The sequence below is a fragment of the Ambystoma mexicanum genome, chromosome 5q (genome assembly GCF_040938575.1).
Source record: "Ambystoma mexicanum isolate Mex_15411 chromosome 5q, UKY_AmexF1_1, whole genome shotgun sequence".
In the NCBI taxonomy this organism is placed as follows: domain Eukaryota; kingdom Metazoa; phylum Chordata; class Amphibia; order Caudata; family Ambystomatidae; genus Ambystoma; species Ambystoma mexicanum.
Genome location: NC_090933.1, coordinates 1,080,024,871 through 1,080,051,995, shown reverse-complemented (window position 1 = coordinate 1,080,051,995; position 27,125 = coordinate 1,080,024,871). Strand labels below are relative to the sequence as shown.

General features: G+C 47.7%; 1 protein-coding gene across 1 annotated transcript in view; it reads right to left on the bottom strand.

Moving 5' to 3' along the window:
* FAM91A1 (family with sequence similarity 91 member A1) overlaps positions 1-27,125 on the bottom strand; it is a 1,180,047-nt gene that overhangs the window by 934,664 nt on the left and 218,258 nt on the right. Inside the window, exon 8 of the mRNA XM_069621589.1 lies at positions 26,395-26,457. Within this exon, the coding sequence (XP_069477690.1) occupies positions 26,395-26,457 (63 nt within the window). The remainder of the gene's footprint in view (positions 1-26,394; positions 26,458-27,125) is intronic.

The following is a 27,125-nucleotide window of genomic DNA, read 5'->3' as shown; positions in this document are numbered from 1 at the left end:
ATTTTGTACGGAAGGCCGTTTTCCATTCGTCGCCTTCTTTTACTCGTACCAGATGATAAGCCCCCCGGAGATCTAACTTGGTGTATATGCAAGCGTCCTTCACTTGGTCAAGGAGTTCAGCGATCAAAGGCAGAGGGTAACGATTTTTAACAGTTATCTGGTTCAATGTGCGGTAATCGATACATGTCGCCTTCTTTTTTTGGCACGGAGAAAAAAGCCGAGGATGCCAGAGACTTTGACGGGCGAATGAAACCATTGGCTAGGTATTGGTCTAAATATTGTTTCAAATGCAGATTCTCCGGCTCAGAAAGGGCATAAATCCTGCTACAAGGGGGTTGTGCACCGGGCACCAGATCGATTTGGCAATAGTACGATCTGTGAGGAGGTAACGTGTTGGCCTGTTCCTTTTGGAAGACGTCCTGAAAGTCTTGGTATTCCGGAGGTAGTTGCATGGAGACAGAGGTTACTGATGCTAGACTGATCTTCAGATTTTCTGGGTAGCAGGTTCGTGCACACCCCGGAAAGGTTATTCTCTTCGCGCGCCAATCAATTTGAGGATTATGTGTCTCTAACCAAGGGATTCCGAGAATAACCTGAAACTGTGGAGCCTTGATTACATCAAACACAACTGCCTTCCGATGGCCGTCCGGACCTACAAGTGTCACCTCATCTGTGGAATGTGTTACCGGCCCCGAGGCAATTTCGGTTCCATCAACTGTGGTGATGACATCTTTGCTGGTTTTAAGACGCAGGGGAAGGTTAATCCTGGAGACCAATCCACGATCCACGTAGTTTCCTATAGCCCCACTATCGATGTATGCCTTTATTGCATGCAACCGCTTAGGCTGTTCCGGATCTACGAGGACCATTGTCACAGTGAAATGCGAGGTCTGAGAGTTCGTTTTCAAGCTCGGCAAGCGGACCCCTACGCTTGTCGGGCGGGGTCGTTTCCCGATACAGAGGTTTCATGGATTTTATCAGCGGCTCCTACCACCTTCCTGGGCGGCTTTGCCGGGCAATCTCGTAGAAAGTGTCCAGAGGATCCACAATAAAGACATAAGTGCATCTGCCGTCTTCTTTCACGTTCCTTTTGCGTTAAAGGTCCTTTAACTCCTCCGATTTGCATTGGCTCAGAGGCTTCAGCCCCCTTGAGGTTAGCGTGGGGTCTTGACTAACACCCGGGTCTCAAACTTGGACCTATCAGCTTTTCTGTTTTGCAGTCTGTGATCCAATTGGACCACTAAGTCTATATATTCTGAGCATTCTTGGGGCGGATTTACAACTTGGGCCAGGACATCTTTAAGTTCTCCGCGTAGACCTCGATAAAATAACGTGATTCTTTTATCTTCTGGCCACCCAGTTTCCACAATTAGTCTATTAAAGGTTGCAATGTAGGAAAGGAGGTCTTGATTGCCCTGTCGCAGAGATAGAAGTTTGTCATCTAGAGCCTGCCCCTGGGAGTGACGAGCAAATAACCTTTCCATGCTTGCTTGAAATCCTTGAAAATCACGAATAATCGGGTCATCTTGAGTTACCAGTGGAACTGACCAATCGGCAGCACTGCCGCAGAGATATGACAATACAAAGGCTACTTTGGTCTGGTCATTAGGGAAGGCCCCAGATCTGCACAGGAAATGCAAACGACACTGATTCATGAATACGGCGAATCGTTTGGGGTCCCCAGCAAAGCGTTCGGGTGCGGCCGGCGGCATGTTTCCAGGTAGATTTATCTGCACCGGGTTACTGGAAAGCACAGGAGCGGGGTTCCCTCCGGAACCGGGTAAAGGGGTTTGTCCAGCTTGACCTTGCAAAAGCTGTCTAGCCAGGTCATCAGCTCTTTCCTTTGTTACAATCACTTCCCTCCTGAGAACATTAGTTTCTTGACGAGCGGCGTGTACTTCGGCCCGTAATTCCCCCAGTAGTTGGGCCAGCTGGTCAGTCTCGGAAGTTTCCATAGCGCCTGGGTGGGAATTTGTAGGAAGTCTGAACTCTCCATCCTGCTTCTGGTGCAGGGGCGCGCATTCATCCAGTTACTTCACTGGTTTTCAGAATGGCGCTGGCACATCCACTTGACTTTTTTGAGTAATACGCCGCAAGTATGAAGATGCAAATGTTCAAGTGTGAGCCTCCTTTTATGTTGTCTTTCCTGGCCTTTATTTCAGGTGCAGAACAAAGGCGATGCGTTGAGGGGTTAAATTGCCGGTGGTAAAATCAGGTGAGTTAGTGATGAGGGCGACCCCTCTAAATGTCTTTATAATTCCCCAGTAATGTCTTTTGTCCTTTCCCCATAGGGGCCGGGGTGCGGTACCTGCCAAAGATGCGGCGTCGACCCGAGATGTGGAATGATTCACCAAGAAAAGCCGGTAAGTATTATGGCTGAAAATGTCCTTTCCCCTTAGGGGCCGGGGTGCGGTACCTGCTAAAGATGCGGCGCCGACCCGAGATGTGGAATGGTTCACCAAGAAAAGCCGGTAAGTAATATGGCTGAAAATTCGGCTTTCCTCTTGTGTTCCCTTGCTCACCTTTTGTTTCTTCTTCTCTCCCCTAGGTGCAGAGATGTGGCGACTGGTGCTGAGAGCCGCTATGGAGCCGGGCGGCGTCTCGGGAACAGGTGAGTGAAGCACGGCGCTGCAGCGAGCAACGCGGTGCTTTTAAATGGAAGTCCTCCTTCAGGAATGCTGGCGTGAAGATTCTGGATGCAGGTAAGAAAGTTGAATAAGTTCTTGGTTTTTACCTTTCTCTTCTCTTATTCCCTTACAGGTGTTCCAGGTTCGAGGCGGGCGTGGCTGGAGTCCAGGTGCAGGAGCAGACACGGTGAGCGTTCAGCTGCTGGGATGCAGAACAACGCGAAGCACATGTGGCTGTCCGGGCGTGGCTTAAATAGCTTTGGAAGAAGTTCCAGGTGAGTATTCTTCCACAGCCCCACCCAAGTAACAAAATAGTTCCATCAGAAAAATAGTTCCTCCTAAGCCTCATTTGGCTTGGTACTTCATGCAGCATGGTCTGCTTCAGGTAAGTGCACCAAACACTTCCCCTTATGAGCCTGGTGCTTATGGCGCCAGGACTGATGTCCAACATGAGACTGGCGCCAACGGCGCCAGGACAGAGTACAAAGAGCCCCTATATAAAGGGCCGCTGGGCTTTTACCCGGAGGCGTGATGCCTGCTCCCGGGGGTGCTGGGCCAGGCCTGGTGCTCCGGGGGTAGGCATCATGACAATTAACTGTCTGCGGGGTAATGCAATCGGCCTCCCACTTTCCCCTCTCACCCTCCTCGAAACCCTTCTGTGATTCCTCATAGCGTCTCACCTTAGGGTCTGTAAGGACGAGCTCTCCATCCTGCTTCTGATGCAGGGGCGCATTGGTATCCAGTTACTTCACTGGATTTTCGGATTGGTGAGAACCGAACTTGCTTGGCTTCCAGGTAAGTTTTTTGATAAGAGGTTCCCCTTGTGTCCATGCATTAATGTACTAATGCTAGTGTCTTTTTCCCCATAGGGGCCGGGGTACGGAATGCCGGTGAACAGGCACCGACCCGAGATGAGAGGTGAAATCCTTGTAGAAATCAGGTTAGTCTTTAATGAGCGTTTTTTTGGTAATGTCTTTTCATTCGCTCATTAACGCTGATGTCTCTTTTTCCCCTTAGGGGCCGGGGTCCGGAAATGCCAGGATGCGGCGCGGACCCGAAATTAAGAGGGAATGAATCAACAGGTAAGTCTTAACATGGAGATTTAGCTTTCCTTATTCCCCTTCTCTCTCTCACCTTTTGTTCTGGTCTTTTTCTCCCTAGGCGCTGGGGCGTGACTGCAAATCCGGATGATCGCTGCTGAACATGGAGGCGCCCTGTAAAGGTGAGTGGAATGCGGCGCTGCAGCCATCGACACCATGAGCTTTTAAATAAAAGTTTTCCTTTTCAGGATTGTCGGCGAGATGTCTCTGGGATGCGGATTTAGCAGTTAAGGACTTTTCCTTCTTCTGTTCTCTTCTTCTCTTCCTTTGCAGGTGATCCAGGATGCTGGCAGGTGTGGCAGAAGTCAGGATGCAGGAGCAGACACGGTGAGCGTCCAGCTGCTAGATGCAGAACAACGCGAAGCACGTGTGGCTGTTCGGGTGGGGTTTAAATAGCCTTGGAAGAAGTTCCAGGTATGTATCCTTCCTCCAATCAGGTATGTATCCTTCCCCGACCACGCCCGGATGGTAAATTAGTCCCACAGGTAAAGTAGTTCCTTTCAGGCCTCAAGGAGGCCGGGATCCTGCAGCCTGTCTGCATCAGGTAAGTGCACCCAAGCACTCCCATAATGAGCCTGGCGCCATAGGCGCCAGGATACTGTCCAAAGGGCCCCTATATGGGGTTGCTGGGTCCTTCCTTGGGGACTGGATGTCCGCTTTCGGGGACGCAGGGCTTGAACCGGCTCCCCGGGAGCGGGCATCATGACACCAACGACCGCTGACTGTCAGCCCGTTGGCATGAGCTCCCCATCCCGTGAGGGATGCATCCGTCACGATCGTCACCTCCGGCCAGGGAAGCCAAAATGGAGCCCCCTTCATCAAGTTGCCTTCGACGGCCCACCACAGAAGGTCCCGGGCGACCGAGGGCGGCACCTGAACCGGGTCCGACATCCTGCCGGAGGACTGCGACCATTGCGTCTTGAGTGCCCACTGCAAAGATCTCATCCGCAGGCAAGCCTCTGGCACCAGAAGAATGCAGGATGCCATGAGGCCGAGCAACCTCAAGAACTCGAACGCTAGGAGCGTCTGGGCATGCTGAAACTTGTGCACCATCTGCAGAATGTGAAGAGCCCTCACCTGGGGAGGAAAGCAGAATGTGAAGAGCCCTCACCTGGGGAGGAAAACACTGCCCCAGGGAAGTGTCGAGCACTGCTCCGATGTACTGGAGCCGCTGTGTTGGCGTCAAATGGGACTTCTTTAAATTGAGGGAGAAGCCCAGCCTGTGAAGGGAGTGGCAGGTGACGGACAGATGATCCAGGACTTGCTCGGGAGAGCTCCCCCTGATCAACCAATCGTCCAGGTAGGGGTAGACGTGAATCCCCCCTTGCCTGAGATGCGCTGCCACCACCACCATGAGCTTGGTGAAAACCCTCGGGGCGGAGGTCAATCTGAACGGCAGGACCCGAAACTGAAAGTGCGAGTCGCCAACCGCTAACCTCAGGTACTTCTTGTGCTTGGGATGGATCGGCACACGGAAGTAAGCATCCTTGAGGTCGAGTGACACCAACCAGTCCTGAAGCTGAAGGGCCTGGAGGACTTGAGAGAGAGTAACCATCTTGAACTTGTCCTTCCTGAGGAGTTTGTTCAAACCGCGCAAGTCCATGATGGGTCTCAATCCCCCGTCTTTCTTCAAAATCAAAAAATAAGGGGAATACCATCCCTTGTTCCTCTCCGCTACAGGCACCAGTTCTATGGCGCCTTTCTCCAGCAGGCCTTGAATTTCCTGCGCAAGGAGCGGATCCGGACTCTGCAAAGAGAGGTTCCCCGGTGGATTGTCGCGAGGCCTGTGCCGAAAGGGAAGACAGTAGCCGTGGGTTATGATCTCCAGAACCCACACATCTGAAGTAATGGCTTGCCACTCTACAAGATGCTGCGCCAGCCTTCCCCCAACCGGCGAACCATGGGACATGGCCTCATGACTGAGTGGGAGCGGCTGCGGCGTTACCTGAGGGCAAAGAGGCAACTGCCCGAGCGGCCTTGGCACCACGGGTTCCCTGTCGTCCACCTCTGGTACCCCTGCGCTGGCCTCTTTGACTGCCAGCTCCTCTCGCTTTACTGAAGGACGAGTAATAGCGAAAAGGAACCACCCCTCCACTGCTGTCCCCTAGGACGAAAAGGCAGAGGTTGGCGAACTGCAGCGCCCAACGACTTCGCTGCAGCTTTTGAGGTCTGCAACCTCTCAAGGCTGGCTCTCGTCAGCCTTGCTGCCAAAAAGGTGTTCACCGTCAAAGGGCATGTTGAGGAGCCGGGACTGCACATCAGGAGCAAACCCCGACTTCCGCAACCACGCAAACCTGCGTATCACGGTGCTCGTCGCCATGGACCTACTGACGCATTCAGCTAAGTCCAAACCCGACTGAACGGACTCACACATGGCATCCTTATCATCCTGGACCATAGCAAGGAAACCATCCCGTTCGTCCCCTTCGGGAATATGTTCAGCCGCTAACGCAACACAGTTCCACAGAGTGTGTGTGAAACGAGACAAGGCACAAATGGAGTTGGCCGCCTGAAGCGCCATACCACCAGAAGAAAACACTTTCTTCGCCCAGCCATCAAAACGTTTGTCGTCCCTATCAGGAGGGATGGTAGGGTACGACGCCTGCTTTGCCGGGGCCGTGGCCGCCTGCACCACCAAACTCTCCGGAGTGGGGTGCCTGGTCAAGTAGCAGGGGTCGCTACTGGCTGGATGGTATTTTCGTGACAAGGATCTGCCCACCGCCGGGAGATTCTCCGGAGCAGTCCAAGCCACCGCCACCCTTCTCTGTAAAGCCATATGGAACGGCAGTACCGGGTCAGTTGGGGGACCATCATAAGGAATGTCCGTTAGATCATCCTGCACAAACTCCCCTGGGGAGCAGACCATCCCAAGTACTCAGAAACCCTAGCCATAAGGCGCCGGTACGAGGAATCGGCATGAGAGCCAGGCTCAGGCCTACAAAACTCCACCTCCGGAGAGGTGTCCAGTCCACTGGCATCATGCAGTGACTGCCTCAAATCGTCAAACTGACTATGGCCCGAGACAATTTCATCTGGAACCTGACTAGGAACCAGGCCATCAGAATCCTCATCCGCCTCTGAAATATATTCCAGGTGGCGAAAAGAAGGCACCCGAGAGTGCTTGCTCTTAACCAGAGCCTTCCTAGGGGGTTCCCCCGTGCCACGGGGTACCTCGGACACGAAAGGCGTCGATGGCGTCGAGCGAATCGGCGCCGGCGTCGAGAGAACAGGCATCGGCGCGGAGAGGATCGGCGTCGACGTCAGATGCAGCGCCGCCAGCATCGGCGGCGTCGACACAGCCCTCGAAGCCGGAGCCTCGAGCGTGTCCTTCGACGACCTGAGCGTCGATGGCTTCGACGACTTCCTCGGAGCCGGAGCCTCGAGAAAGCCTGTCGACGCCCTTGACGCCTTAGACGTCGATGGCTTCCTCGAAGAACTCACAGGTGCACACGGACTCGAACGCGTCGAGGACCGGGACCTGGAACGGGTACGTCGAGAACGAGTCTCCTTGTCCGAACGGGACCTCTCCCGTGACTCGTGCCGACCACTCTTGCGAGCGGTGTCTCTCGACCTCTCACGACCGACCCCACATGGGGGCGCGGACGGCTTAGTACCCTGCGACTCAAGAATCGCCAGCATTTTCTTCCCGAAGGAAGCCCATTCCTCCGGCGTCGCACGGCTGGTGGGGTAAGCGACGTGCCAGGCAGAGTCCTCCGAAGAGGACCTGGAAGACGACCGGTGTCGGCGCTTCCGAGAATGCCTCGAAGAGGCTGAGGAGTGGCGAGACCGACTCCTAGAAGGAGACCCACGAGACTTTCGACGATGACGCGGAGAGTCACCCCTCAAATCATCCGTCGAAAGCCCTGCAGACTTCGACTTCCTGGGCTTGGACACCCGACCTACCGACAACTTCTTCTTACGTTCGCGTAAGGCTTTGGACGTGAGCGACTGGCAGTCGATACAGTCATCCGTGTCGTGGGCCTCCCCGAGGCACCAGAGGCAGGCGTCGTGCAAGTCCGTCACTGACATCTTGGACCCCCATCCCCGCACTTCTTGAAGCCCGGACGCGGGGTCGAAGACGAAGTAGAAGACATCTTCACACAAAGGATTTTCACAAAAACGAACAGGTTCGAAGAACCGAAAAGAACAGAACTCCAAAGAGTCCAGGCGTTAACCGAGATTCACGAAGCAACACGTTCGCGGAAAAAACGGAACTAAGGCTACGGGCGTCGTGCGTCCTACTTATCACATCGTATAACGTCGGACGAGGTCCTCGACGACGGCGCATCGACGCAGGACGCCTAAAAAAGTTTCCGAAGCAGCACAGCTGTGGTGATTACATGTCATAGATATGGAATACGTCGGAGGACCCAATCCCCTCGAATATACTCTATTCTGGAGGAGCTACCCTGAACACGTGAGAAGGAGTACTCCCTTTCAGAGGGTTTTTCCTGCGGCAAGTGTCATGTAAATCGCGATAGTCTTAAATGTCTTAAACAAAAAGAATGAATTAAACCTAAACAGAAGAAACACCATGAAATCGTTACACTGTGTCCCTTCGTTAAGAACAATTAAGACAGAAAACATCGACATAGTGGAATACATGTCAGAGGAGCGTTTTGACTGGGTTATAATTCATATGCATTCTCAACTGGTCGAAAACGCATAAAGAGCTGCCAAGAATGAACTGCTCATATTCGGCTATGAGATAAGTGAATACCTTGAACCTGAAAAGGGATCTCAAGAGAAAACTTTAGGCAAAAGGGCAATGAAGGACAGTAGACTGTCCGAAAATGAACAAATAAGATTGTCTCTTAAAGAAAGATATGAAAGAGGAAGAGCTGATCGAGAGGAAAAAAGAAACCAAGCCGAAAAGGCGCATAGATCAATGGCAGCAAAAGAAAGTCACATAATACAACACTAGCTAAATTCAACAATTTCCAATGGAGTGTGTTCATTAATATCATGGAAAACGAGAGGATTCTTGCACTTATTCCAAAACAATGAAGTAAAGAAGGATACACAATATTATTGAATCCTGCAATGAAGAACGCAACTGGACGCCCGTTTTCTGGTCTTTTAACCAAGGTAAAAACGAATGCAAATAATTGGGTCGTAAGTGAATCCCTAAATCCTAATCCATTTATCCAGGGGACGATCATACAAATTATTACAATGATAACAGACCGACAAGGACCAAGCTTCCAACCCTGAAAGTGAAACATTGCCATCGCAGAAAAAAATATGCCCCATTTTTGCTAAGAAACACGTGTCGGCAAGGGGAAGCTATACAGTGCTGGCCTCAGAGGATAGCAACGTCCCAGAACAAAAACACAACAAGGATAAGGCTAAAGCCTCATGTGAAGAGTTTCACAACAAAAGCCAAGAATATGAAAACTCCTGCAAAACCAAGATCAAATGGAAGTAGAGCTTTTGTAAAAAGACAATGTGCCAAAACAACAAACGAAAAAGCGATCAGAGTCGGATGAGCCCATGCCAGAGACCAACAGTATAATCTCGAAAATTCTATCGAATCAACCACCAAGGGCTCCGGAAGCCATCAAGGCGATAGAGGACCTCAATGGCACTGCATCAGTAGATCTTTGTGATCTGTCGACATATTCAATATCGGACCAAGATGAAACAGAGGATTGTGATGAGGGACGTGGCTTTGAGGACCTTGCTATGAGCAAGCTGGCAAGGGTTGATGATGCAACCGATAAACCGACCTGGGATAGGAGACCGCAGGACCCCTCCAGGCCCACAAGTAAAAATGGGGGAATGAGCAAAGACCTAGGATCCACACAAACAACCACATTTCAAAGGACAAATCCTTGCATCAGCTGGAAAAATGACGAGCTAACTGTTGGCACAAAGGCCAAAACCACTGATAGGTGAGCAAGTGTCTTGCCTGTCTTGTTGGGTGTGAGGATCAGTAGAGAGGAATTCGGGAGTAGAAAGTCCACTCTGCAGGACCCCCTACAAGGAAAAACAAGCCCATTGCAAATAGCACTGATCCAACAGTCTGCGCCACTACAAGAGCAAAAGCAAAAGACAAACAGTGGTTCTGACAAAGCGCCAGCAGCGAGCAAGTTAACAGACTCAAGGGATAGATGGAGGATGGGGTGGCAAATTAACGACAATCCTCACCGGCTCACCCCCGAAATGTATCCAACTTCGCCACTGATGTTCCAGCAAACAAAGGAAACAAGAGAGGAAGCGCGACACAAGAACGTGTCTCAGCCGAGGCAATCTTACAATGAAAGAAAAAAACAAGATGTGCCATTTCATCGTCTGAGCGCCGTCACGCCAGGATGGATTGTTGCTTGAGGATGGAGCCATCAGATGATGGGCTGATACTAAATAGGGCCAATGTGGTTTGACTGCTCCATTACGTTCCAAGTTTGCGACTCCTTACCTCGGACGACTTGGGAACAATAGAATTCTTTGACAAACTTCGAACGGACAGAGTGGCCCTTTATCCATCAACGGCCCTCATCAGCCAGCTTTTAAACAGAAGAAGCCAGTCGTTTGAGACCACTGGGATTTGGCCTGATGGAATTTAACCCCCCACGGAGACATCTGCGACTGGCTACCTCGAGTCAAAGCATACCTGCAAACTATGTTTGAAGCAAGAGACGCGACCATGAAAGGGGCAATAGCAGAAGATCATCTCGGGCCCAAAGAAGGAACCATAGATCGAGATCTTCAAGAAGAAGTGCCCCCCGCTACTTGAACAGACAGAGTTATGCAACTCGGGCCTACAAAGACAAAGACTCGAGTCATCAAATGTAAAGGCGACCAGAGGTGTTAATAGTAGACTGAAGGGGGGGGCCAACCGAATGAGCGTGAAAAATTCTATGGACCATAAGGGGTCCGATGACAACTGGAAGTCGCTGGTGGGTCTCCTGGCAAACAAAATAAATATGCCATAACTTCAACAGGCGTCAGAGGAGGCCGCCGTGACCCTGGCCAGTTGGAATCCGAGAGGCTTTGTTCATCTATTTTCTGGGGGAGATGCATCACTTGGAGACCATTTGTCTCCAAGAGGCATGTTTAAGGAAGGCCCCTACACTAGATGTGTATGAAGTTTACCTGAACCCAGGGGTAAAAGGCCCCAAGGGCAGGCCTGTTGATTGCAATTAAAGCTCATCTGTGCTTTCAGCACATCGAATCTCTTTCACCTAACCCCTATATTCAAACAGCGGTGGGCACTTTAATTGTTGGCAGGATGAAGGATATTAAGACACTAGTCTTATGAACCCCTATTGGAACCTGTCCCGTCCTGAATGCAGGGCTTACCCTGACCAAGTGGCTGACTTAGAGGAACAACGCCTCAAATGGAAGGAGCCTCGGTTCATCCTATGCAGGGACCTGAATGTATCCTTTGATGCTAACAGGGTATTATGTGAGGTTAATCAGACACAAACAAAGGCTGCAGAAACGCAGGGCTCAGGCTGGCAACAAATGATGGTCTCAAGAGATCAACTAATGTCAAATGGTTGCACCGAGGGAGATATCCCGGGAAAGGTGACCAGAAATGACTCATGAAAGGGCCACATTTTGGATTAGATTTGTACATAAAAAAAATGACAGCAGTTATACGAACACTATCAGTAATCAGGAAGACTTAAAGTGATCATAACCTGCTAAGCTTAGCTTGGAAATCAGCCCATCATGAACGGGGCGTAAATATGTACAATGCCCTAGAAATAACACCAGGACGAAACCAACTTAGAATCCCTCAAAACAAAATCAACCAACTCACAAGGAAGCTGGAAGTAGCAACTGACCATCCAAAATCATCACGAGAAAACGAGAGATCGGACTACACATGTTTATTCAATGACTTTGAAGTGAACAAAAAGTAAGGTCACTCGACAGGCATTCCAGCATAGCCATGTCTACGACCAAATGGTCGCAACGAGGAAAAAGATGATGAAACAGAAAATTTATCAATTAAAAAAAGATTAACCTAATGACAGGGTGGAACACATTCGGAAATTGAAACAACAACATAGAAACTGGGTAAAAATACAATAAAATAATGCTCTGAAATGATGCAGAATCCATGCTGGAACTGATCAAAACCCATAATAGTGGAGAAATCTGGTAAATTATAAATCGGCTAGATACGCCCCAAGTAGTTCCCAGATGATGTGCCTTTGAGTACTCCAGCTGGCAAACCGACAGGCTGACTAATTCGATGTTAAGACAAAATCCGGCATAATGGGCAGAATTTCTGTCTGTTGTAGTCCTGTACATCGCAGAGGTAAAGAAGATCCCTTTGTCATGGAGGACATCAATAATTGTGCCCATCTGTAAAAAAGGCCAGAGGTTGGACCCTGCTAACTATCGTCCAATAGCGCTACAGGAAGTGGGCCAATAGTGCTACTGGAAGTGGCCGGAAAATTATTTGCCACACGATTAGAAAAAAATCTATCTTAATGGTCAACAACATCAGCCCACAGGGACGAGTGGCAATCTGGCTTTGTGAAGGGAATAGGGACGACTCTTAATATTTTCATCATAAACATTCTTAAAGCAAGATCTGAGAAGAACAGTATTAAGAAAACGTACCTAGCCTTTGTAGATTTAACTCAAGCTTTTGATACCATCAAGTGTCCAGCCCTGTGGGCAAAGATGGAGCAATGGTGCTGCCTCGGTACCCTCATGGAACCACTCAAACACTTTTATACAGATACGATGCTAAGGATGAGGGTTAACACCAGAGGTGCATTATCAAGACCGATACATACGACAAAGGGGCTGAAACAAGGGTGCCCGCTGGCCCCAGAACTTTTCAACCTATTTATATCTGACATCGATCAGGCTTTCTTGGGCATCAGATGCTTCCCGCCGAAGTTGGGAGCTGAGGAAGTTGGCCGACTTTTGTTTGCAGAGGACATCGTTCTGGCTGATCAAACACTGGTGGGCCTCCAGAGGCAATTGGACCCTTTGCAAACATATATCTCATCAAATGGTTTGCTGATAAATCCATCCAAGTCAAGGATTATGGCCTTTGTCGACCCATCGAACAGCAGAAAGGAAGGAGCAAGAACATGGTACTTGCAAGGAGAAAAAATACTGGAGGTAAAATCTCTGACTTATCTGGGCGTTTGCTTAAACACAAGCACTTGTGATGCTCCCAGAGTTGCCTCGCTCCGAAACAAAGCAAACAAAATAATCTTGAATCTTGAAAAAGGTCTGTGGGCTTTCTATGAATCCGTTGGTTCATTTTTACAGGATGAAAGTCACCCCAACCCTAACAAACAGTGCCGAGACCTCCTTGAATTTTGATGTTAAAATTTGGCAATCCTTCGAATGCATATTCTGGAAGAAGCCATAGTTATGTGGAAAACTCTCAAACTGTTTAGGAAACGCATCGAAGTTAAGCCAAGGGGCGGCTTTAGGGCCCTCCAGAGAGCCTTGGTGGACAAATCAGAGTGCTCCCTACAAGAATGGGAAAGGGGGGAAAACAGCTTTAACACTTGTGCAAAACCCCGTTGAGGTAAAGAAAAAACTGTACAGACAGGATTGGATCAAGACTCATGACGAAAGGCAAGTGCTTAAACTTTATGGAAAGCCGCTGCAAGAGGAAAAAAAATTGAACTGTTTACCAAAATACCTACAGCTCTTTTCCCAGTTGTTTTTTTAGATCCAGTTCCTGAGAATTCGCCTTAGCCTGTTCCCGACAATGGAAAAGAATGATTGAAACACTCAACCACCTAGTAATGTCATGTTCAGCCACAAAAGATCCAAGTACGATCCTTATGTCAGAAGTAGTCAAGAAGTTTGGTCATAGACCGAATGAAGAGTGGTGGAGATTCCTACTAGCAGGTGAGCGAGTTTCAATCACCCTGGCTCTCGTCAAATTGGTAGTCGCTATCTTCAACATGTTGGTACATTCAACATAGAAATTAAAGAACAGGAGGCCTAGTACCAAATATTACACAAACTCTACATGGTATTTGGACTAAATGTATACTTGATTTGGACTTTGGATTTTAAATGTTGGATCAGCTGGCTTAAAGGTTTTTCTTGTATAACCATAAATCGCGAATAAAAAAATAAATTATTGGTCCATCTCTCTTCTTCCGGACATTATGAAACTGATGTGATTACTTCACAATTTTCGGAATTCTTGGAAAAAAAAAATCAGTGTCAGCATCTATTTCAATCTGGTTGTCGTCCTACAATGGGTACAGAATCAGTCATGATCTCGCTGCTGGATGATTTAGGACCGCGTAGGACATGAGTGCTACTTCTCCTGGACCTCTCACGACATTCGATACTGTGGATCATGACATCCTACGGACCCGTATGGAGCAAGCCGGTGTTGTTGCCCCTTCTGACGTTAGGAGTCATTTCTTGAAGGGTGTTCCCTTTTTCAAGCCTGCCACTCCTCTACTTCTGGTTTGACTTGTGGGGTCCCACAAGGGTCAGCCTTGTCTCCTCCTCTTTTTAATTTATATGTGCGTTTATTGGCTTATGTAATTGCTGAGTCAGGAGTCCTTTTTTATACCTATGCCGATTACACACAGTGTTTCGGCTGGACTCCCTCTAAACACAACCCCCCCCCCGGAAAACTCAGACTCCTTGGATAAAATAGGTGACTGGATGTCGGGAAATTGGTTAAAGCTCAATGGAAATAAAACAGAGGTTCTGGTGTTCCGGCCCCAAACGGCGGACAACCTCTGGAACTCTCAATATTGGCCTGACTCATTGGGCCCATGCCCTGTTGCCTGTGCATCTGCGAAAAAACTGGAGGGGAGGCTTCTGCCCAATGGTTAGCGAGAGGCACAGATCTCTGCAATTTGTAGTGCATGGTTTGCAAAACTGAATGTTTTGATGAAAATTCTACCTCCGTTACCCCCAGTCAGCCGAACAATGTTGGTAATATCTACTATAATGGGGTCACTGAACTATTGCAACGGGATCTATCTGGGACAACCCAAATATCAGATTAGGCGTATGCAGGTGCCCCAGATCTCAGTAGCAAGACTGGCACTTATGACGCTGCGTCTGACCTCTTCTACAGCCCTCCTCATCGCCTTCACTGGCTCCCGGTGGCGACACAGATCGAGCTTAAGATACTTGCATCCCTTGGGCTGTGCACAATGTTGGCCCAGAGTATCTGAAGAATAAGATAGTATGTTACTGTCCAGTCAGACAGCTGCGTCCCGCCTCACAGTTGCTCCTTAAAATAAAGAGCTATCAGCGGGAAGGACTGGCAGGCCGTTTATTCTCAGTTATGCCCCCAGGTTGTGGAACTCACTTCTTCCGATATCACTAACAATCATGGATGAGTACCTCTCCTTTCGTAGGGCACTTAAAACTCATTTGTTCCGATTCAGTAACTGTACATTTTTGAGTAGAAGACATTCTCACGTTACCGCCGAAACCAGCGCCTAGACGCCCTTGGGCCGTAGTTGCGCTTTATACATTTTCAAATAAATAAACCTCACTTGGAGGGACTCCCCTCGAGCTGAACACACCATGATCTACATGGGATGTTTTAAAATATCACAAAACATAACTTAAAACTGGAATGAAGAAACTCCTAAATGATATAATCTGAGAAGAAAATATCATGTCCCTTTAAATCAGAATGCTCACTTTACTGGGACGAGTACGTTTAAGAGTGTAGATGAGATCCGAGAAGAGAGAGGGGCATGAAGAGAGAGGATCACATACGCATGTCGGGGGAGGTACCATGCTGCACAGCAACTGGTGACTACGATTAATTGGATTTGAAATCATGAACTACAATTACTGACAACCAGTGAATCTTAACTGGATTGTCAAAGGTATTTACTTCAGACCAGTGTATGCCAACTGATCTTTCATTAACATAATTTCTTTATTTTTTTATATGAATTAAACATTCTTTGATCAAACATAAATTCCATTGTATCTTTTAAGAAAAGCGCAACCAAGGACTGTGTATTTCCTCCTTCTGACTCGCCACAGAACTCTGTTGGTGCACGCCATGCTGTGTCTAAACCCCATCTCATAGAGCAAATACGGAAGGGAAAAAATATATAGCATTTATGCTCCTAAAAAAGTAACAGCTGCTTGTGTATGTTCCTGCCTCATCTGAGCGGAGAAAGAGTCTCATAGGAGGAGGCAGGGGAAAACGATCGGTAGAAGACGATATAGGGCATAGCCACAGTTCCATAAATGTGCCAAGCACATGTTTCTTTTTCAAGTGCAAGCTGCTTGGTAATATGGTACGGGACGTCCACTGCGACAGACAGACATTTTCCCAAGATTATGGAGGGAAAGCTTACATAGGATAAGTATTACCAGGAGCAAATCTCAGTCTGTCTTCCATATTTACATTCAATCAGTTTTCTCCCCTAGTGTGAAAAAGGATATGATTTCCTAGATCTACTTTTTGGAGCTAAACTCCTATTAATTGAATATTGGCTAACTATTCCAGTGTTCAGAGAAATAACTGGAAAGTATGATATATAGCCAATGAGTGATTAATGTCAAGCAAGTATTCACAATGTTTAGAAGAACAAAGTGCACAACCTTCAAAATAGCCTGTGTGCAGTGCCCAATGAGTGGGACCTGCACACAGGCTAGTTGATGAAACACTGGCATTATATATCTCAGCTGACTCTCAAAAGTCAATAGTCTACTGTAAAAAAAAAAATTGGATTTTCAGATTAAATTCCTTTTGCACAGTCCAGCAGCAGAAGGCAGGTATGTGTCAGCTGCCTGAGGTTCATTCACAGAACAAACCGGACCTTAAAATATGTCAACATCCCAAACAGAGGGGGAAATGTAAAAACTGATCAAGCGCTTCAGAGAAATTGGATCAGTGGGCTGAGCTTTGGTCTTCCATAACCAAGCTCATTCCTCATCAATTGTTCACAGAAAGTGGCAATTGACCATTTCCTTTCTACGTCATGCGTAACTATGCCGTAGCTTAGAGCTCTGTGGTGTTCACTCTGCTTTTCAATGCCGCACTGCAACCATTATCAGAGACCATAAAGCATACCAACTTTGCACTTCAAATAGACTCTAGAAATACCGGGCTGGTATACAAGAACCAAGGCACACAGTGGGAATCCCACACATTCAGACTAAGCTTTTTAAACCTGAATGACCGAAAGCGTGCTTGTGCTCAACTTTGACCTAACATTATTATTCTGGATCAGAATGCTTTAAAAAACACTTTGCTAATCAACTAAGCAGAAATTCCTGTGCACTCCGCCAGCAAACTGGAAATTCCTTTGTTTGTCAACCTATCTTCAAAGATGCAAATGATAAAAAAACAATCCTGCAAGTACCCTCTTAAACTTGCATTAAAACACCATACATTACCAAAAGTAGGAAAATTAGCCTATGCTGTCAGAAGAATCACCCTTTCAAAGGATGAACATGCCAACGCTTGCTTCATTAGCCATCCCCAAGTCAATTGATACAAGCATCAGCACATCCAAAAACAAGTATTTAGACTTATCACAAATTGGAGGTGTTGTCCTTCAAACAAGTGGTGCAATGGTCTGTTTCATCTCCCCAAGGTGGAGCCCTTTTCCTTGAGGCTATGGAGGTGCGGCCATTACCCAATAGTCCCTCTAGGGGTGGTTTAATGAGGGAAGACCTCATGGGGAGGGGCTCCCCCTCTGGGGATAAGGACCCCGTTGTCTAACATCACCCCCCCACATACCTTAGCACCAGCCCTCCATTTCAGACCACTATACTGAAAGTAAACTTATGTATTTCTGTAGTACCTGAATTACAGCCATGACAGAAGGGTCGTGAAAGTTTGCTAGTGAGCATGACCCTTGTGCTTCTTGATATATTGTGCCCCTTCGCAGTTCCTGGGATTCTGCAGCACCCCACGGTGTTCTTCAGGCCTGATTGGGCTCCATTTCGGCCAAGATCTACAGAATCCAGCGGCAGCCTGCCCCTGATATGGCCACGTTCCAGTCTTGTGTATGCGTTGCCTAGCAAAGCGCGTGGCCATTATCCAGGAGAGCTTCCACCGGGAGGCGGAAGCCGGCCCACTCCGGTGAAGGCCCACAAGGGTAAAGGCCCTGTTTGCACATTGAGCGTGGTACCGGCTCCATCCTCTCACCACATCCCACTGTAGACCATCTCATTAACTCTCATACGCCTACCACCCTGCTCCGATCTACTTTACTCAGCCTCCCACTACGAGGTATGCAACTGCGTCTATCTCATCCAAAAATCTGTCCCTCTGTAACTGTGTGATGCACCACTGTGCAGCGCCTACCCCAGTGTTCAGCGCCACTGATTGTGCTTGATTTTAACTACATTTTGTACTACTGCATTGTGCTTAAATTTGACTTCATTGTGTACTACTGCATTTTGCCCAATCCTACCCCATTGCTCGGCAGCACCTGTTGTGTCTGCTCTTGCCTTTTAAATCTAGAACGTTGCCCATTAAGAGTTACACCTTCTCCATGCCCCTCCCTCACTTACCAATGTATCCACCAACCCACACGCTCACTCAACTTCGCACACCCTTCACCACGTCCTCCTCTTACTAGCATTCATCACTGCCACCATTTGGTAACCCCCCCACCCCCCCGAGACCATGCCGCCCACAAGCGCACACCTCTTCCCACATTCCTGCAATCACCCCACGACTCCAGCTGACGTTGCTCACTCCAACGACCATAAGACCCAGTCCTGCACTCCTACACAGGCTCTCCAGGCTTAGGACACACACTAAGCCCCATGCGCACCCCAGCCTGCCCCTCCCCACACCTCCACTCTCAAAAAGAACACTCCCCACATCAACCTTAAATGTGCCCTAGTCAACGCTCGTTCACTCCCCAACCACGCCATCGAAATCAACAGCCTCATCACCACCTTAGATCTCGACCTACTTGCCATCACAGAAACATGGCTCCATGAGGCATCAGACCCAGCCATCTCTCTCGCCCTCCCCCAGGGTTACTCCATCCTGCATCAAGACCGTAAACTAACTAAAGGTGGAGGAGTTGCTCTCATTTCCAAGGAAGCTCTCTCCATTAGGCCATGCAACCACCCCAGCGATAGCAACGTCGACCTCCTTGCTGCCAAACTGTCCCTATCCCCTACATGTACCATTAACATCCTTATCACCTACAGACCGCCTGGCTCAGCCCCCGGCTTCCAAGGACACCTCCTCCACGCACTAGGAAACAACCTAAAAAACACCACTAAATCCTACTCCGAGACCTCAACCTAGGTCTGACCACAACTTCTTCTCCATCAGCACCATCTCTGCCCTCTCATGGACAGATCACAACTGCATCCAATTCACTCTCCCCACCAAACCCACCTCCAAACCACTTACATCTGCTCCACCAGCCAAGGTTAGAAGCTCCAAGAAATTAACCAAACAAAACCTCCTCCCATTTCTGAATATCCCAGAACTCAAACCGCCATTCGTAAGCAACCCTTCCTCCCTTGCCGACATATACTCCCTCACCCTCTCCAAAGCCATAGTTGCCATTGCCTGAATGGAAGACAAAAAGGGAAAAACATCCATGCACACCAACTTATGGTTTACAGAAGAACGATCAGCCCTCCACTCCTGTAAACGTCATGACCTAAGCCAAATGCCAGTCCAAGGCCCAACGACTCCACACTAGAAGAATTTAAAAGACTCATTGCAATACAAAAAAGCTATATTCAAAGTCAAATCGGAATCCTTCAATCTTCGCATCAGCAATGCCAACTCTAAATCCAAAGAAATGTTCGCCATCTTCAAAGATCTCATCACCCCCTCTTCCACTCCTGATGAGATCACTAAAGACGAAGCGTGGTGCGCCGGCATACAGGCAGCACTCCTGAACAAAATCAAACTTCTACAGGACAAAATCCAAGTACAACGAAATGCACTTCCAAAGTCCAACCAACATAGCTTGCCCATCACCCCTCTTTACAATCCATCCACCCCTCTTCTCATTCGAAGATGTCACTGAGGCAGAAGTTTCAGATCTCATCCAGTGCCTCAAACTCTCCACTTGCAAAGGAGACATCTGCCCACCTGACATCATCAAAGGTTGCGCAGATTCACTAACCCTGATCATCACAGCATTTATCAATGCCTCATTTGCCACAAGAACCGTACTACACAGCCTAAAAGAAGCGTGGGTCTGCCCCCTTCTAAAAAACCTACCGTTGATCCCACTTGGCCTAACAACTACTGCCCCATCACCACTGTCCCCTTCCTCCTCAAGATCCTTGATAAAGCAGCCCACACCCAAATACAACACTACCTGGAATCCAATGCCATCCTTGGTAAGAGGCAATCAGGCTTCCGCAAAGGCCACGGCACAGAAACTGCCCTCCTGGACCTATAAAACCAAATCACTGAGATAATGGACAACGGCAAACCAGCCCTCGTGTTACTCCTGGACCTCTCGGCCGCATTTGATCTCGTTGATCACAAAATCCTTAGCACCCACCTCTTCAACGCCACCCACCTCTCCAAACAGGCCTCCTCCTGGATCACCTGCTTCCTAGAAGGCCGAGCCATGAAGGTATACTCAGACCAGGCCAATGCAAGTCCCACCACCATCCACTGCGGAGTTCCTCAAGGATCCTGCACAGCGCCCACCCTCTACAACCTATTCACTAAGCCTCTATCGACAAACTTGACTCACTCGGCATAGCCTATACGAACTATGCGGACGATATTCAAGTACTCCTCCCTCTCACTGGATCCTATGACCAAGATGAGCAGCCCTCCTTCAAATTTACACTACCACCCAAGCATGGATGGCAGACAATGGACTATGCCTAAATGGGGACAAAACAGAGATGATCCTCTTAGGCCCCAAAGAAATACTACCCAAACTCAACCAAAAATACGGCAACTTTACCATCGACAACACCATCATCACGGCCTCCCCTCGGTAAAGACCCTCAGAGTCTTCCTAGACTCCACCCTTTCCGTGAATAGACAAGTCAGTGCCATTGCTTCCACCGCTGCACTCGCCACTAAACTAATAAATACCATTAAATCTTTCCTAACTAGCCAAAACTGCCTCTCCATCGCCCGTGCCACCAAGAGCCAATGCTCTCCTTGCCGGAACCTTGGCCAAAAATCGAAACAGGCTACAAATAGTCCAAAATGACATGCTTCGAGCAGCACTCAGCATCCCCAAAAGAGACCATATCTCTCATGCTAGACGGGCTGCTCCTAGTTAAGGACTGGATCAACTTCAAAACCCCCACGCTTACCCACAAATGCCTCAGCCTTTCCGCCCCCTCCTACCTCTCCGAAACCATCTTTAGAGAGACACCTCCTCCCGGCCAAAAAGACGTCAATACGCCAACCAACTACGCACTCCTACCGTCAAAAGAGCCAAAGCAGGGGGAATCAGTTTTCCTTATCTAGCACCCAAACTTTGGAATGCCCTACCCAATGCCACTGGGCTGCTCCGCGCTTTATAAATGTGAATAAATAAAATAAATAAAAATACTAGGACGAATAAGAGCACAGAAAACATGAGGAATACTGACTGTGCTAGTACTGAGACGTGGTGATTCACAGGATGCATGAGTAACACCAAGGCACCATTGACAACAGTTGTTGACTTTACGCTGGGGCAGAGTAAGCCCCATATAATGGAAAGAGAAAAAGTATCCAGCGTCTGTCTTCTATCCTCGTCTGCGATCCTCATCTGAGAACTCCAGAGTTTCGAAGTCTGCACTCGACTCGAAGAGAGGGCTCTGCAGAGGACGGCAGCAAATGGCTGAGGGAGTCCATGTCGGGTCCTATGTCGGCAGGACCGAGCCCAGCAGGAAGTAGGTAAGGCAGTGGCACAACATGCAGGAGGGGGTGAACTGCGGAGTCCACAAAAAGTGCTGATAGGGCAAGAAGCCACAAAATGCAGAACCGCCGCAGATGAATGAAGCAGACGGAAGTGGGAAGGAGACCGATCCCAGTCCCTGGAAAGAGACCGGTGCCATGCAAGCAAGTCCCAGAAGGTAACAGGAAGCACCAGCAGACTGGTACGGATGTGGGGGGAGCAGAGAGGTCTTCGCTTCATGTCAGTGCAAGCGTAAGGCCTATCAGAGGGGCATCAAGGGTTGGGGACACACAGCAGGGCGAAGAGTACATCCGAGGAAATCTTCCTCGCACCAGTGGCAAAGAGAAGTCCACTGACCACCAGAGTAGGGTCTGGGACCACAAGAGAAGAGAATCAAGCATCTGGGGAAATCTTTCCCGTACCATAGACAGAGATAAGTTCATTTACCACCAGAGAAGGGTCTGGGACCCTAAGAGAAGAGAACCAAACATCTGAGGAAATCTTCTTTGTATCAGTGGCGGAGATAAGTCCACTGACCACCAGAAAAGAGTCTGGGAACCCAATATAAGTGGGATTTGGAACTTTGTTAATGTAATGAAAAAGTGTCAAGATAAAACCACTAGGAGAAGGGAGTCATTCTCCTGCTAATAAAACTGAATCCTTTCAAGTACACTGAAGAAATGCCAGGGGAAGGGAGTCAATCTCCCTAGCCTTGTTGTAAAGCCTTGTAGTTAACTGTATTGGAAAGTGCAGACCAATACCATGAGAAGGGAGTCATTCTCCTGGCTCAGAAAGTAGACTGTACAAAGTGGTGGAACTGCCAACCTGAGGAAGGGAGTCATTCCCCCTGGTACCTTTTTGCAAGAGAACATTTTGGAGTCTGGAGAACATCTGTTAAGACGGATTTCTACACTCTGACCTGGCGGGCTGAAGTTTAGGAGGCCACCCTTGGTTTAGTGAAACAGGGGAACCTTCTGGACAAGCCAGACCAATCTAGGTAGCTTGGCAGGTGGTCAAGACTAAGTCTCAGGAGAGGTGAGAGTGATCAGAAGCCCACAATGAGCACACAGCAATGAACTACAAATGACTCTTAGACAAGTGTATTAATCTATACATTTATTGTCGGCCGGACCAAAAGACACAAGTAACTTTAGTAATGTGAAAACAGTTAACACACAAAATCCTTCCACTTTACAATATATACATACATATACACATGCACTACGTTTCCTAATGCAATACAGTAGAAACTCACAGCCACAACCTGTAAAGAGAGGGTGGAGTTAACACATTAATAGCATTAGGTAATTCCTCTGAGTCGTTCCCTAACTTTTAAGTTCAGCCCTAAATAGTGTGCAGCCTTGTGCTCGACAGTAAAGTTGTGCATAAAAAAGCACGATCGCGCAGGTGAAGCAAAAAGCGGGTCTTTCTTGGGAGGGATGTAGGAAGTCAGGAAGAGGGTTGAGGCAATGAAGAATTGGTTCCCACTATTTGAGTAGGCCCCGCCCTTGGGGGCAAAGCAGTGTTCAAAAGGCGAGAATAGCTAGGGAGCACAGGCTAACCAAGCCAAGATTGAATACCTTTATGGGATAATCGTGCGCAAAAGTGATCGGTTGTGCCAGGGGGGCCACTGGTAAATTATGCAAGTACTCACCGACCCTCGGCACAGTCCGGACCAAACTTTGCCAGTTTAGTCGAGGTCGCTAGTAGGTTCGAGTCCTGCAGTTTCACAGCGCTCTGGCTTTCAGCGACTGCTGGGGAGAACAATCGTCCATGACAGGACCATGGCCTTTTCTCAGCTTCTGCAGGAGGTATGTAGAAAATTCTGGTGCAGCACCCTTCAGGGCACCACTACAGCGACGGTCACCAACAGGTAGTAACGCAGGAATCATGGATGCGGGCAGTGTTACACACTTTCCTAATTCACGACCCAGAGGAGCTAGGCTTGCGAAAACTGGCAGGTGAATGCACAGGACCACAAACAAGTGATGTCCCAAGTCTCGGGTTTGCACTCGAAATGTCGGTGGTTCTGCAGGATACCCTGAGGTAGAGCTGGACAGTTCACTGGATGGACCAGGAACACTTCCAAAGGGGTTCATTTGCTGGGTAAGCTGGGGGCACCGAGGGTAGTTGTTCCCACTACTCCAAAGGGGCAAAGTGCCTTGGCAGGCCTTCTGGATCGAAGAAGAAAGCAGGAGTCCGAGGGCACAGCAGAGGGCGAAGGGTGCCAAAACCTTCCAAAGCGTCTCTGGCGGTTTCACAAGCCTGTTTCTTCGTGCAGGAGACTTGGCTTGTTCTGTAATTCGGTGAGAACTCAGGTGATCGACCTGGAATGGATGCAGAGCCCCTTCTCTTATCCAAGATTAGCTTCGTGCAAAATCAAGGACTTCCAATCGAAGATCTGCTCTCTTGCAGGCATTCCAGTCGTGGACCAATCACAGTCCATGGTGGTCTCCGTCATTCAGGCACTCCAGACATCCTGGCAACAGTAGTGTGGATTGGGACCAGACAGTCCCAACCCGCTTCCTGTGCACACACACAGGACAGACAGAAACCAGCAAAAGAGATCGGTTTTCGCGGGAGGTTGCATGCCCAAATAAGAAAAACCTGGGTCACTCGACCTGGGTGAAGGCAAGGGACAAAATGCCCATGGAACAGAACAAAAGACTTTGTGGCTCTGCCATTTTCGGTCCTGGCCACGGTCTTGAGCCAAACGCAGTAAACGTGTTGTGATTAAGAAAAAAGAAGCAAAATATTATAAGTAACTGCTGCCACCAGTTCGTTCAAGGCACACTCGTACAATCACCAAAAAATCCTTCAAGGGTGTCAGGGCCATAAAACAAAAAGGGACCCCCAGCGCACGGAAGGTACATTGTGAACTGTTAAAAAAGGAAATGGCAACATAGTCAAAGACGAAGGGAAATATAGTTTTCCAGTACTGACAGTCTGAGGGACGTGTCAGTTACCCTATAACAAGTGAGCAAAAGCCCAGGGGAGTTCAGGCTGGGCTCCACTGGAAAAAGTCAGGATAGGATAGGCAAACAAAAGTAAAACCTTTGGGGGGGTCCAAAAATGGAGGTAAAATTGCATATCAAGCAAATCTTTCCCAACACCATCCGTATATCAGGAGAAGGGAGTCATTGTCCTGGAGAAGGAACTTTATTTTGGATTATCTTAGTCTTTAGTTATAGTGTAAGGGATAGAAGTAGGTTGTGAAACTGGGTGGTGGACTTTTCATTTGGACGGACATTCTAACACATCCTTAGTATTAGTTTGAGGCAGTGATAGTGAGGGTTCTATTACTATGAATAAAACCCTGTAACCATAAACATGCCACCCTTGTGTCAGCATCCTTCTTCAACACCCTTACACAGACTTCACTCTTCCATCTCGTCGAAAAAAGTAGCTCTCAATTCCAGTCACAGAGATCGTTATTCAACCATAAAATAAAAACGATTAAAAAAACATTTCTGAAAAAAGGTTGAACACAAAATACTCTCCTCCTCCTCCCTTTTTTTATTTTAATATCAAGTAATTTCGCATATCTTTAAATCCACCCCCTTTCCAACCTAAATGCCACAGATGTGGGACACTACCATGACCCCAAATTCCAATCCACCTAACCTCATTCATCCATGTACCAATGTACAAATATTCCATTGCATACAATTGTTTTTTTAGGTATTGACATTTAAACTTGTCAAAGAAGCAAACACGGTTACCAGAGTTGTATAGGTTTTTCTCGATGTGCGGCCCCTTAATACATTTTGAATTCAACTATTCACTATTCTTGCATATATAGAATATTCGCAGTAATGTACAGTCCAAATAATATATACAATTGTAATGTTTGGTGAGAAAAGAAATGCTGAGCCATTCTCAGGTTTTTCTCTTATTTTTGTCACAAAATGTTCAATGAACATTGTTTTCCACCAGTCAAGTGAATTTGGTAAAGTACATTTTCTGTGAAAAATGTTTAAGACATTATCCTAATGAATCAGTTAATTAAGTAACTACTTTAGACAAATGGTCTTCCTTGTTAGTGTACAAAGTTCTGCCCATTCCTAGTTAAATTGGTTTGGTCAACAAAATTTAAATGTAACATTTCGAACCAATATCAAATGTACCTGCCAATTTCTACCCATATGCATTTTATTGGGATGGCATATGAACACAGGACAAAGCTATATAAGGTGGACCTCTAATGTAGACTAGCACAAAACTACAGGGCACAGATGCTTTGACTGCATTTTTCAAACCCCAAGTCTCAGGGGAGGTCAAAAGTATGGTGACCAAAAACTAAAATTTGAGTAACAGTAGAACTACATAGGCATGTATGCGTAGAACAATAGCACAGTTCTGCATTTGAAGTTATTGTTAAATGCACGCTTGTGAGTGTATACTTCCACTAGCTGATGTGGAGTTGGATTCTGCGTTCTGCGTTCTGCCTGCATGGGTCACTGATTTTACAAAATACAAGCAATTACCCATCGCTTTGAGCGTTGATTATGTGTCTGCCTTTTGTTGCGCCAAGGTTATAATCTGAAACGTTAGACATATTTGGCTTGGTTGAAGTAATGTTGTGCATTGTGGTGTGCTAATGATGGGATCACCTTTCAATTTCTCTTTCAATATTCATGACATGAGCGTCTAATGGTCAATGCAGGTTTCCCTATATGGTACAATGATTTTACTTGCATTAGATAACATGTGCATTTTATTAATTCATAATTATTTCCGCTACTTTTGCACCTTTCTGGCTCCTTTTTTGTAACTCACGAGACAATAGTTTTATCGAGGTGGCAACTAATAAGTGTGGAACAATAATAGCAGTAAACATAAATTGCTTACTGCAACAAAATCAGAGACACTTACCTGCTATACAACTGTCATCTGATATTGGGACGTCAAGATAAATAAATCCTTTATTGTATAGACCTAAAAAAAGGAAACAGAATAGCAGAATGATCTCAGTTAATCAATTCACAACGCTCATAAGTGGAACGTCATGGATTTATTTGCTTAAATATTGGTCCATGCACACATGCAGTTTTGTGTGCAGGTAGTCCATATCCATCACAGGCTGGCTATAGGTCCCAACAGATGCATCTTGACCTCTCATAGGAAATAGCAGGAATAGGAGGTCGAGACTACAATTGCGCTTTTATCACAAGAAAGCAAACTTCTGAAATGAGCATTGCTGCTTAAATATTTGAAAAGAGCCTTTTTGTTCTTAAATCTCTGTCTATACATGCCCCTTAAGAAACTGCCCATTGCGTGAGTTCACCCATTGAACCTGCAGTGAAGCAGAGCTTGAAAAAAGAAGCATGACTGTCCACACACCCTACCCACTCCCCCATCCTACCTGAGAAAAGGGTTATTGGATCCCTACTGTTTCCTCCCCTAGTTACTTGTAGACCCATGGCTGACATATTTCCCACCTTCCTCCTCCCCTGTTAGCTCCCCAATCCCTTGTTTCTCTGCTCCCCTCACCAAGTTGTTCCCCTTGGATTGTAAAGTGCTCCGTTGCTTCTTAAAGCTAGGTCCACGCTCAATAAATACCCTAACAATAATAATAAAAACGGCCCATTTAGTCACCTATCCTC